This window comes from Dryobates pubescens, chromosome 6 (genome assembly GCF_014839835.1).
Source record: "Dryobates pubescens isolate bDryPub1 chromosome 6, bDryPub1.pri, whole genome shotgun sequence".
Taxonomy (NCBI): Eukaryota; Metazoa; Chordata; class Aves; order Piciformes; family Picidae; genus Dryobates; species Dryobates pubescens.
In genome coordinates this window covers 18986834-19000596 of record NC_071617.1, presented here as the reverse complement: position 1 = coordinate 19000596, position 13763 = coordinate 18986834, and the positions used below count along the sequence as shown (strand labels likewise).

General features: G+C 37.3%; 1 protein-coding gene across 1 annotated transcript in view; it reads left to right on the top strand.

Annotated features, from left to right (window-relative positions):
* The window catches only part of SCAF8 (SR-related CTD associated factor 8), a 51940-nt gene extending 40268 nt beyond the window's left edge, over positions 1-11672 (top strand). Inside the window, exons 13-20 of the mRNA XM_054162698.1 lie at positions 2052-2152; positions 4546-4659; positions 5231-5387; positions 6362-6492; positions 7858-8002; positions 8514-8594; positions 8907-9128; positions 9758-11672. Coding sequence (XP_054018673.1) covers positions 2052-2152; positions 4546-4659; positions 5231-5387; positions 6362-6492; positions 7858-8002; positions 8514-8594; positions 8907-9128; positions 9758-11454 — 2648 coding nt within the window. The 3' untranslated portion in view covers positions 11455-11672. The remainder of the gene's footprint in view (positions 1-2051; positions 2153-4545; positions 4660-5230; positions 5388-6361; positions 6493-7857; positions 8003-8513; positions 8595-8906; positions 9129-9757) is intronic.
* The last annotated feature ends 2091 nt before the right edge of the window (positions 11673-13763 follow it).

Below are 13763 nucleotides of genomic sequence, written 5' to 3'. Positions count from 1 at the left end.
TTAAGTATGTTGTATACACTTTGGACACTATGCTGAGTAACTTATACAGAGGCCAGTTTTGTTAAACTTTTAGAGTGTTTTTTAAATAGCAGGAACATAGAGCAAAGGCAGACAGAAAAGTGAAACAAGTAATTTACTATCATAAGGCAGACCTTAATGATTTTATCCCAAGAAAGCATCCAAAACCCATCTGGATTTCCGCTTCTGCAGTGTTGCTGTACACTGTTGTTTCTACAGAGAATTTGCATACTAAAAAGAAGGAAGATAGCAGGGAGAAGGAGAACTTCCTCCACACAGTTGCTTAAATCAAAAGGAGTGTATTTTGAGATGAGCACTAGAAACAGTGAAATTGGATGGAGTCATCTGCTACTGTATCAGCATACCCCATAACTCCTTTTAGCAGGATCCTGAATTGTTGGGATGCAAAATTGTACTTATTATTATAATGAACTTGTACTCCCAAAGTGGTTTAGATATTTTATACACAGTTTCTGGTGTAGTTTTGCATTTATTTTGTGTTTGTGTTAAAACTGTTTCATTTATCTGAGAAGTTCAGCAGTTCAAAATTCATTTTTGTACTGAAAGGAGTGTTCTGTTGCCATAAATATTTTGCATTATTCCAAGGTGACTTTAAACTTGGGACTGAACTACAGTTAAGATATATATTTTTTTGCTTATTTGTTTTTTCACATGAAAAGAGTCACCTAAGTTTTATGGTTTAGATTTCTTCCAGTAGTCCACAAAGCAGGGAGCTATGAGGTCCTGTGAAGTGACCAGCTCATGAAAGAAGGTATTGAGGTGGCTAAGGGAAGTGTGGAAGCTTTAGGGTTAAAAATAACTTACTAAACAAATAAGTAGGTAGGTAGGTAATTCACCTGATGAGCGTTTTACTTCATGAAATTCTTCTAGTGACAGCCACTGTTACCACTTGCTGATGTTAACAGCATGAGAATCAAAAAGGTCATCTACAGGCACGAGAGGAATGGTTTCTGTCCAAGTCTTAGGGCTAGTCATTCTCAGTACTGCGATCCACGGGAAATACTAGTTGACATAGGAATGCACAACACTGGTTTTCCAGTTTGGTGCACCAAGATTGGTACAGGAAGGATGTGTGATACATCAAGATGATGATGAAGAAAAGATGTTTCCTTGGTTCAGAATAGGGCAGGCCCAAGAGATCTGGGTTGTCTGTCTTAGATCTTTTAAGATACTGAGTGAGTTACTCGGGGTTGTAAAATATTTGAGGAAAACCACCAATATTGCCCTGATCTCTTGCTGATTTAGATCATATGTTGTTAAGTGGAAATAACTGATTTTATTGAGACTTGCACACATAAACTGGTTAATATTTGGGGGGAAAAAAGAATTGGAACCATGTATATATGGAAGAAGTTTTAGCTCACATGTCAGTGAGTATTTATATTTGGTGAGAGAGGGCGTGGTAGGCACTTCTGAGAGAAATTACAGGGATCTGACCTTGTGTTGGAATTGACAAGAGTCAGAAGTGTCCTGGACAGCTTCATCTCATTGATGGGCCTCAGATAAGTTTGTCTTTGACTTTTGTTCCCAAGGTAAAGTCAAATTTCCATTTATTTTAAGTGAAAATGCAGTGCCTAGTACTGCAGTTACGTTCTTTCTGTAATACATTTCTAGCCAGTTAGCACTTATTCTTACTTCTTTAAAAATGACTACATCCTAGAGGCACGTTTTTTATGGAATATGGGATAGAAATTATTTGGTTTATTTTTCTTAAGTAATTTCAACTGCAGTTCACCATAGCACATGAAAATCTACAGGATTTTTTTTTCATTTATTTTAAAACAAATTCTGTGTTTAAAGGAAAATGAAATAAGACATGAAATGCTATTTGTTTGGGGAATACCTGTTTTGTAAATGTACTCATTTTCTGTGTAGTAAGTCATCAATTTACTATTCTTGCTTCTTTGATCAATGATTTCTATGTAATTGTAGAGCCTTATGTATCCATGCTATAGAGGTTTTATAAACTTACATTCTGGTATTTTGATTGATGTGAATGTGTCTCTTGACAGTTTGCAGCACTACTCTTTGGGTAGGTCAAGTTGACAAGAAGGCAACGCAGCAAGATTTAACTAACTTGTTTGAAGAATTTGGACAAATAGAGTCAATTAATGTAAGTAAGCATGGAGTTATAGACTAGTAACCTAAATGTGCTTATGCGTCTGAATTCCTTTTAGCAGCTTAAGGTTTTATTGAGGATTCTTTTTTATCACTGTTTAAAAACTGTGGCTTTCATATTTGCTTGTAGGTTTCCATGTACTGACTTCTGAAGTACTAAAAGCTGTACACTTTATGGTAAACTGGCTTTCCCCAAGCACTGACAATTTACACAGTTTTGTAAACCAGGGTCTTAACAAAGAAGAAGTTACATCTTTTTTCATGTTGTGACATGGCACAGGCATCATATTTCCTTGGACTAATGGACACATATTGTTGTGTATTCACATTAAAGGGGCCCTGCAGAGGATGGGAGCAAGGACAGGTATCCTCAGGGGAATACAGAGAAGTTGTCTGAGTAGCCAGAGACCAAGTCAGGAAAAATAAAGCTCAGAATTAATCTGGCCCAGGACATCAAATACATCAACAAAGGCTTCTGTAGGTATGTCAGCATTAAAAGAAAGACTAGGGAAGAAGCAGGCTCTCACTGGAAGGAACAGGGGGACCTGGTCACCCAGAGTAAGGAGAAGGCTGAGGTACTCAGTGTTTTTTTGCCTCAGTCTTCACTGGCAAGGTCTCTAACCACACCACCCAAGTTACAGAAGGTAAAAACAAGAACTGGGAAAATGAGAAAGTTCCATCTGTAAGTGAAGATCAGGTTTGAGACCACCTAAAGAATCTGAAGGTACACAAGCCCATGGAACCTTATGAGATCCATCTACAGGTCATGAGGGAACTGGTGTATGAAGTTGCCAAGCCTCTTTCCATCATATTTGAAAAGTCCTGAGGAGAAAGACTTGGAAGTCCTAGTTGATGAGAAGTTTAAGATGAGCCAGCAATGTGTGCTTTCAGCCCAGGATACAGTTGGCTTTCTGGGCTGCATCAAAAGAAACACGGCCAGCAAGTTGAGGGAAGTGATTCTCCCCCTATTCTCTGCTCTGGTGAGAACCCACTTGGAGTACTGTGTCCAGCTCTGGAGCTTCCAACACAAGAAAGTCATGGAACTGTTAGAGCAGAGGACCATGAGGATGATCAAAGGGCTGGAGCACCTCTCCTGTGAAGACAGGCTGAGAGAGTTGGGGTTGTTCAGCTTGGAGACGAGAAGGCTCCAGGAAGACCTTACAGAAACCTTACAGTATTTGAAAGGGGCCTAGAGGACAGTTGGAAAGGGACCTTTTTATAAAGGCATGTAGTTATAGGATGAGGGGTAGTGACTTCAAACTTAGAAGAACTTAGGTGTAGATTAGACATTAGGAAGAATATCTGTAACATGAGGATGGTGAGGCACTGAAACAGGCTGCCCTTGTACGTTTCTTACTATTTAATTTAGATTTAAATGTTTAGAGTCATACTTCAGTATTGCCTATAATCCAGCATAATTCTTATCCACATGAAAGAAATTTGGATTTTTGTCTCTTTCTTTAGTTGTTTTAAAGCATTTCTCAGCAATTTCATTAATTTCAGATAATATTTTTACTGTTTTTCCTATCATGTTAGTATATTCAAATATATAATTTATAAGGAATATTTTTTGTGGCATTACAGAATTTAAACCCCATAACCTGATACTTATACCTCATTTTGATTTGCAGAGACTATCAATTGAGGAAGTTGAAAGTAATGTAACAACCATGTGCCTGTTACATTTCAGAGGCAGACCATATTGAAAGTTGCTTAGCCCATGCATTGCACAAAGCGTTAAGTACCAAGGATATCTTGTTGTATAACATACTTTGATAAGAACTGCATTAAAATCTGTCCTCTTCTGTTCATTATCTTACTGCGTGCTCCTAAAAAGCATAAAGGCACACACATGCTTTTGACTAAAACAAACATTTGTCATAGATGTTTTGCTCACTTCCAAAGGTTACTTGCCACATTGTACTTTTTTTTCCTAATTAAAACATTACAGGTAGTGGAAATCATGCTTCAGGAATGAGGACTCTCCCCTTCAGAACTGCAAGATAACTACTAGTTTGCACCTCTGTGAAAGGGTGTTGCTCAGCTTGCAGTGAATTTGGAGCTTAATAAGAGGAGGCAACCTCTGCTTTTCTGAAGTTGTCATAGTATAGCTCCCGGTTCTTGCCCGCTCCATGTCATTCAAATCCTTCATGTCATTTTTAGCACCCCTTCAGGTTTCTGAGCTTCTTGAAAGTGTTACACCTGAAGTGCCATGTCAATATCACTTAAGTTTTGCAGATGCTCAAAAGTGTTAATGTTGCTGATAAAGGTAACAATTGTTTACGGTGTAAGCCTTTCATTTCTCAGTATTAATATTCTCTTAGTGTAGTTACATAATCTGAAGTAACAGTTTTCGTGCTTTTTAAGACTGTTGTTTTTATTCCATAGATGATTCCTCCAAGGGGTTGTGCTTACGTCTGTATGGTTCATAGACAAGATGCATATCGTGCTCTTCAGAAACTTAGCTCTGGGTCCTATAAAATTGGATCTAAAATTATTAAGGTAAGTTGATTTTTGTCCAAGGTTGCTGTCCATTTCAAATACAGTACACTTAATACAACTTTTAATTGCAGCTAATTGAGTGTGCAATATGAAGAAAAATGAAACAGGAATATGTAATTTTTTGGGGGGTTTGTTTCACTCTGCAAGGGGAGGTTTTAACAGGTGATGTGAGAGATAGTAAAATGAAATTGAGAATTGTTACTCAGGAAATACTTGAAGAGCATTTCATGTATCTGCTAGTGATAGGCATACAAGACTATAAACAACCTGTGTCTTGCACTTGACCATGTGAATCACTTCATATTAATTTTGGTGGTATTCTTATGGTTAAGTATATGATCAAATGTTGACTTTTTTTATGCTTTCTTTGATGCTTCAAACACTGCTGTTTTTCATTTCCCCATCTATATGTTAAAATAAATGTAGAAGATACCTCAGTTTTTTGATGTAATTAATCTTTGACAAAGCTGTTCCAGAGGCCATGTAAATTTTCTGTATTTCCTACAGCTTAATCTGTAGTGACAGAGGTTGTATGGTTTAATCAGATTATCTGGTTGGGTTTTATTTTCAGATTGCCTGGGCTTTGAATAAAGGTGTGAAAACTGAATACAAACAGTTCTGGGATGTAGATCTGGGAGTTTCATATATTCCATGGGAGAAAGTAAAATTGGATGATTTGGAGGGCTTTGCTGAAGGTGGCATGATTGACCAGGAAACAGTAAATACAGGTATGGACATTAACAGCAATTCTGGTAGCTAGAAAATGTGTTTATTCTGGTAATCATGAATCATTAGAAAGTTCACTGGTTTAGGTGATACTTACTCCTTTTCAGCTTGTATCAATTTTACTAGTTATTTACAATATAAATTACACTGTAATGCTGAAATCTAGATTGTAGATGTGTAATTAGTTAATTGTCATAACAATGAGGAACCAATGACAAAGTGGAATTCATTTAAGCAAGCTGTTAAAAGTTAGTATTTTTAAAAACAGTTACGAGTTTGTTGTGTACTAGTTTCGAAGTATGTAAAATAGTAATTTGTGTAGAAATTATGATCTGGGTGTGACTGTGAAAAGTCTTACATTCAGGTATAAGATTTGGAGTGGGAACTTGTCCAAGCTAAGCATATCTTAGCTGAACATTAAGTTTTTTTTCCCCAGAAAATCAGAAAGATAGGAAATCAAGTGATGTTAGACCTTACTTTGAATTCCAGTTAATCATGAGGTGTGTTAGGTTTGTAAATGATTGACGAGTACCATATGTTCTTGAATCAGATCTAGCACCAACTAACTGGAAGAGTTGGGATGAGGTTTGTTTAACATGAAGATTCTCTGTCATTCTACAGTAGCCAGCTGATAACACGTGTAGTTGACAGCAGCAGTTTTGGGAGCATACTCTATACTATAAATTTGTAACAGAATGATTGGTGAAAAAACTTGGCAACTGAAAAAACAGTTTGTATGCAGGCATAATGAAACAGTATTGCAGTGATTAAAGATATTTTACATGCTTTAAAATGTATAATCATAAACATTTTCACTTGCTTCTTTTCATAGTAAGTTGGAGGGTTATTTGTAATCAGTCTATATTCCAGATAAAAATGTATTGTTTAAGAAGACAGAAGACTTTTTAGTATTTAAACAAAAATAATACATTCATTACATTTTAATATTAAATATATACCTTTTTTTTGTTTTAAGAATGGGAAACAGCCAGGAGCTCAGAAGCTGCTAAAGAAAATACTCAAACTACTCAGAGTGCTGCAGTTGATAAGAGCACAGTTATTACAACGCAGACAGAAGCTTACACACAGCCAGTCACTATGCTGCAGGTTTGTATAGGTTTGAGTTTGCAAAACTTTCACAGAACTGGAGGGGAAACATTTAATTCAGTACAGTTAAATTTTAATGCTGAGTTAAAGTTCTTAAAAACACTTAAGTTCTGCATCCATATGTGTTTATCTCTGAAATATTTTAAGAGTAGAATCAGTTGCTGTGCTTGAGCAAAATCTTAGTTTCATGTGCACAACATAGCCCAAGTTTGTGCAGAATTATGGTTGAAGACTTAGATGTTGAAGGCAGAGCAATTGAAAAGAAAAAAACCAGTCCTGTGCCCCTGCCAAAAGAATCCTACCAAAACCAAACCACTACAAGAATCACCTCTCCAAGAAAAAACCACAAACAAGTAAAAAAACCCACCTAAAACCCCCCACCAAACTGGCATGTTAGATTTTTTTTTTAAAGGAGAAATTAAAAGGAGCTTACAGAAAGTATTTTGTGGCTAGAGGAGGGTATATTTTGGTAAGTTAAGCAATACAATATCCTCTTTTTCACTTGTGCTTGTTTCTTTTCTACCTGTCTGCTTTTCCCTGTATCAGCTTTGAGTTCAAGTTTAATTATTTTCTCAATGATTCTGGGCAGGATTTTGTAGGGACTGTAATCTTTAAAATATACAATTACTGAATTAGTGTGTGCTTGCACTTGGTACACAGTAATTTATGAGAGTCTTTAATTCTCTCCTGTATTTTTTTTAATTCTCCTAAAAAGAGAATTATTAACATCCAGTCAGTAACAAGGTATTGTGGAAGGCTAGAAGACTTACAGTGTCATTTTTCTTGAGTGTACTACATGACGCATTTATCCAGTATAGGTACAAATGCATTTTTGGCAAACTCTTTAAATCCTTTTTGATGATGACCATATGAAATTGTAAAGTGGGAAATATTAGCTTAATATATTTTTTTTCTATTCATGTTATTACTTTTTTGTCTTTCCTAACATGTATAGATATTTCCAGTAATTGAGCTGGCATAAAATTAGTATGCAAGATAACATATTTAGATAACATATTTTCACTTACTTGCATTGGCTTTTGAGCTTAATTTTTTTCTAATGTATTTTCCTATCTTTTCTCTGTTTCCCTTTCTACATTCACCTGTCTCCCACAGGAGTTTTAAAATTCTTGAATAGGCATAGTGTTTAACTGTATTTTAATGTTCTTTTTAGAATAAAGATAACAGGATTCTTTCAGTATCCGTGTTTACCTGTAATGTAGGTACCACCATTTCAACATGATCTTCACCATTTCAGAGTGCAGGGTGCTCAGACTATAACAAAACCTTTGATACATTTACTGCTGAACATGAATTGCATTGTTAAGTATTGAAGTTGCTTGTTTTTTCTTTCCATGAATGAAGATTCCAGTAGCTCCAGCTGTGCCTGCTGTTAGCTTGGTTCCACCTGCATTTCCTGTCACAATGTCTGTCCCTCCTCCTGGTTATAGTGCAATTCCTCCTCCTCCCTTCTTGAGAGCAAGTTTCAACCCTTCACAGCCCCCTCCAGGTAGGTTGGTAAAAATGAAGCTGAATATGTAATGAGTATATTCGGTTTGTGTGCTTCTATGTACATTGCTTTGTATAGTTTTACACTGGCTACTGGTTATTGTTTGAGCCAGCTGACTTTTGATTCTTTAGTATGAAATTTCTTACATTTAACTTAGTATTATTTTTACTAGTATATTCTATTGAGAGTAGGAATTAAAGCATTTAAAATGTTGATAAAAAAATAATTATTCAAAATCCCTAAGATTAATCTCTTTTCTTGGGAAATTTGAAGCTCTTAATTTTCTTCTTTGGATATTGCTGGCAGGAATCAATTCTAAAGATGTACATGCTGATCACCTACAGTAAGATGAGATTGGTTTTGGAAATAACAACTGCCATTGTCTCTTTCCACACATTCGATACTTGCTAGACCTCAGTGATGGAATTTTGCAGGATGATGTGGGCAAGCTTTTACTGCAAAACTTTATTTGCTTCCCCTGTAATAATTTTGTTGGTTTTTTTTCATATAGGTTATATGCCTCCCCCAGTTCCACCTGTGGTTCCACCACCTGTGGTCCCACCACCTGTGGTCCCACCAGTTGTTCCAACACGTAAGTTTGAGTCTTCTAATACTTATTTGTGTGTTACAAAAAGTTTACTGTGTACTAACTAGCAAAAAAAAAAAGAAAAAAGATTAGGCTAAATTAATTATTATTGCGTACATATTTTCATATTTGAACCTGACTGTAACATGGTCTTTACTGAAACATTAAATGTTGCAGTGCTGATTAATATCATTATCAAAACCCATAACACTTAGGGTAATTAATTTCACTTTGATTTATCATCTCGACCTCTGCCAGACTAGTCTTGAAAGCTTGAATATATAATTACTGTGGTACATTTCTGTTACTTCTCTACAGCTTTAGTACAACCTCCATTACCAATTGCACAAGAGACGATGAAGGATGTTCCTTTTACTAGCCTTGTTCTACCAGTTGGCACAGTTACTAGTAATCTGGCTACTCCAACGTTGTCTGCTGGAAGCGTTTTCAATCCTTTGCCTGTCAACAAACCAGAACCAGATGAAAAGGGTTCACATCTTGCAGACCTGCAGATTTCTTCCAGTGAAAACAACAGATCTGGTAAGAAATGTTTTTGTTGTCCGATACAATTCCATACAGGAAACATCATGAGGGTTTTTTTGCAGATCATAGTCCATTCCACTAATAACTACGTAGTCCAAAGTTTTAGGCGCGGTATCATTTCCAGTTTAAGTTGAGGGTTGGTGGGAACCATCTTTGTTGTCATGTGATCGTTGATTTCTACCAGTTTATGTTCAGGGTTATTTTCTTCATAGACTCAAGAACTAAAGCTGAGACTGGGAGTGCTTTGGAAAACTTCTTTATAGTGCGATCTTACTACACAAGAGGCAGTGGAAGGGAGCAGGAGAGGGTAGGGCAGTATACATATATAGAATTTTATCAAAGATTTTAATACTGTCCTGCATAAGTTTGGTCATAGCTGTGGGATTTGTCAGTTTCAAGTTGCTGTACATTCCTTACTCTGTAGAGATGTTCATTTTTGTGGCATAATGTCTGTTTATCACCAATGTGATTAAAATTATGTTTGTTACAAAAGCTGAGATAGACCTTGCCAGTAGTATCATCACTGAATGCATTAACTGAATATGAATTAAGCTGCATTTTTTTCTGAATGCCATGTGTTCCACTGTCATTTTCTGTTAACTGTCCTTCTTGTTGATGCATTTTAGTGCAAAGTGATGTCTCAAGTAGCTCTGGACTGGGAGGAGTGCAGCCACCCAGCGTCTCAAGCAGTTCTGGGCTTACTGGAGAAGGTCAGCCACCCAGTGTCTCAAGCAGCTCTGGACTTGCAGCAGGAGTACCACCACCCAGTGTTTCAAGCAGCTCTGGACTGGTAGGAGGAGTGCAACCACCCATCGTTTCAAGCAGTTCTGGGCTTGCAGGAGGGGTGCAGCTACCTACTGTCTCCAGTAGCTCTTCTCTTGGTGGTGGAGTTCAGCCAAACAGCGTCTCAAATAGCTCTGGACTTATGGCTGGAGTGCAGCAACCCAATGTCCCAAATAGCTCAGGGCTTCTAGCTGGAGTGCATCCACCCAGTGTCTCAAGCAGCCCTGGCCTTCTGACAGGAATGCAGCCACCCAGTGTCTCAAGCAGCTCAGGAGTTCTAGCAGGAGTACAGCCACCAATTGTCTCAAGCAATTCTGGGCTTCTGTTAATGCCACCACCAAATGTTTCAAGTAGTTCTGGACTCATGGGAGTGCCACCACCAAATATTTCAAGTAGTTCTGGACTTATGGCAATGCAGCATCCAGCTGGGGTTCAAAACATGCCTCATTTAAATATTAGTAGTCCAAGGATGCCAGGAATGCCTCTCATAGATATCCGTCCAGGCCTGATGCCCCACTCACCTGGACCAAGGTTTCCATTGATGCAGCCAGGAATCCCACCACAGCGTAGTATTCCTCCTCCTGCAATCCTTGATCCATCTCTTCACCCACCACCTCGAGGTCCTTTTCCTCCAGGAGATATTTTTAATCAAACAGAAAGACCTTTTGGAACACCTGGAAGACAAAATATTGATAGCATTTCTAATCCAGAGAAAAGGCTGTCACTTGGAGGTGATAACATTCAGCAGGAAGGAGACAGAGATTATCGCTTTCCTCCAGTGGAAAACCGAGATAACCTTAACAGACCATCTCCAGTAGATGTCAGAGATTCTGTTGGACGACCACCAGTTGATCCAAGGGAGGGTATAGGAAGGCCTCCAGCAGATGGAAGAGAACACTTCACAAGGCCACATGTAGACATGAGAGAAAATTTTGGAAGACCAGGTATAGATAACCTTGGTCGAAGAGAGCATTTTGGTTTCAATTCAGACAAGCACTGGGGGCAGAGAGGAGATTATGATGAAAGAGAGCACCATGCCTTCCCTGTTTATGGTGGCCCTAAAGGCTTCCATGAAGACAGAGAGAGGTTTCGGCATGTAAACTATAGATTTGAGAGCAGAAGTGGTCCCAGTTGGAATAGAGGATTTGAACAAGATGCTCACAGAGATTTTGATGACCGCAGAAGACCCTGGGAAAGACAGAGGGATAGGGATGACAGAGATTTTAATTTTTGCAGAGAAATTAATGGGAACAGGTTTGGAAGAGACAGAATGTCAAACAACTGGATCCCCCCTCCACATCCACGGGTTTTTGAATATTTTGATGGGGCCACTTCCCAACGCAAAGCTGATAGTATGCCCCAGGTAAATGGTGAAAATACAGAGACAGAAAGTCAACCACCAACTGCACAGGTGCAGGACGATCCAGAACTTTATGAAAAACTGACATCTTCCGTCGAGATAAACAAAGAGAAGAGTGACACAGAAGCTGATATAGAAAGTGAACCAGTGGTAGAAAGCACAGAAACTGAGGGGACATAATCATCACTCAGTAGGTAAAAGATACCTTTTGTAAAGTTGTCATCTCTCTGTAATAGATAAATGGCCGACTGGACCATAGCAGTTCACTTTTGTCTGCCAGAATTAAGTTAATCTGATGTTCATGTTCATCTTTCACTTAAATAACTGTACAACTGACTTGTATAGAACACTGTTCTTAATTTGAACATAGTAGGTAAGCTTTTTTTTTTTTTTCTCTTTTTCTTTTTTTTTAAATTTCTCTGCTAAAGCTTAAACTTTCCCCCACTTGCTTTTAATTTCACAAAGATAAAATAACAGCTTGTCAAACAAAGACTTCCTATGGAAGGAAATGGAATTTTTTAGATAACTACCCTTAGGTTGGCTATCAAAATTGTTATACTTGAAAAGAGGTGCTGGTGTATCTTGTCCGTGTTTTTAGGCTGCTGCAGAGTTTTAAAGTATAGACAAAGCTGTCATATTTTATGTTCCTACAATTCGGCAGAAAAAGAAACGGCCCATGTTATTTAAGGAGCATAACACAGAGATTAAAAGTGATTTTGTAAAATCCACACTATAGTCTCTGTTTTCTCTAAAGTAAGTGTTTGTGATTTGTTCCTCGTACTGCAGTGGGTTTTAAAAAAAAAAAATAATGAAAAAAGTACATTTTAATGTTGGGTGCATTTTGTTTTTAGATGCCAATAAAGCATATTTGTTTGATAACAGTGTTCTAGGTATTGTATTTTTTTTTAAAGACATGCCAGATATGATATGTGCTTAGATAGTTGTTGCAGAAGGTTTATATTACTTTTGTAAGACCAATGCAACAGTCATATGTGCAAGCAGCATATGGTTTTTTACATCAAAGATCATGCAGCCATACTAGTTTATGTAAATAACATGTATGTAAATAATTTGTGTAAACTGTTTGTAGATACCACTCTTTCTGTGCGTGCCTGTGTATGTGCACACACTCACAGAATATTGTAGACAGTTAAATAAAACTGAAATTTAATTAGGTTGTAAAAATTTGCCTTTCACCTTCTTTAGGTAGCAAGATAAAGCTTATTTCACTGCAAGCTTATGTTTACCTTCTCATGCTCATTGTTACGATGTTCTTACTACTTATAGAAGGTGGAACATGATATTCTATAAGAATATACAGTAGGATTTTAGCTTACTTTTTAAAATGCAGATATGCATGAAGCCAAAACTTAAGCAAATATTTGCATTGTCTTATTTTGTAAAATATTTGGTATTCTGGATAGATAGTGACAGTGTTCCAGTACTTTGTGGTTGTTTGTTTTCAGTGACTCAAAGTCCAGGAATGTTGCACGAAAAAAAATCTGTTGTTGGTCTAAAAAACCTTACATGTTTTTAACAGAAATAAGGGGGGCTTTGTGTTTTGATGGCTTAATATTGAAGCCTCTTGCTAAACTGTTGAGATTAACTGGCTGCTTAGGTAAAATAGTAGCGCTGTTCTCTCCTGTTTCAGCTACTTTGCTGCTTGTGTATCCTTTAAATTGGTGGTAAAAGATTTGGCTATAGGATAATGCCAGATTTTCAATTTGTTCCACTCAAGTGCATTTCACCAACTTCTTTCAACATAACTTCTGTGAAATTCTGTGTCTGAAAGCATCCCTTCACTCAGTTTTAAGAAAGTTGTTTTTTCTCTTGCATAATAGGATCTAAGAGTAAATTCTGTTACATGAATGCCCCTTTGGTAGAAGAAACTTTTTTTTTTTTTAGCTCAGATTAGAATTTTGATCTTTACCATTAAAGTGTTAACATGCAAGTTTTAATTCCCTTTCTGCTTCCCTCAAAGGGATGAAAGTATGAGAATGTCACGTGAGTGTAAAGCATAAGCATGCCTTTGAATGTAGAAGCAAGTTACGCATGTGTGTGTTGCCCTCTCCCTCTGGGAGCTGGAGTATTTTTCATGCTGTGTCATGGTTCAGTTTTTTTAATTACAGAGACTTTTATTCTGGGTAGTAAACTGTCAGCTTAATGAAGGCAGCCCTTTGAAAGAGTGGATTTGCATTAATGATTCTTATCTACTGTGCAAGTAGTAGTCATTAGGAAGTAGTGAGGTATGCATTAAATAACTTTTTGCTTTGTAATAGACCTTGCTGATGTGTTTATTAGCAGAACGTGTCTCCAGAGTCGAGATGAACAATGTTTAAGATAAAATATCTTCATGAGCAGACTTTGGCTCAAAAAACTTGACTGATACTGCTGCATCACCTGCTGGTAGTGTTCTGGTCAGGTGAATATGGTTACGTGAAAGCTGAAATGTGCAAAATAGCTGTAAAGGGTACTTTATGAACTTAAGG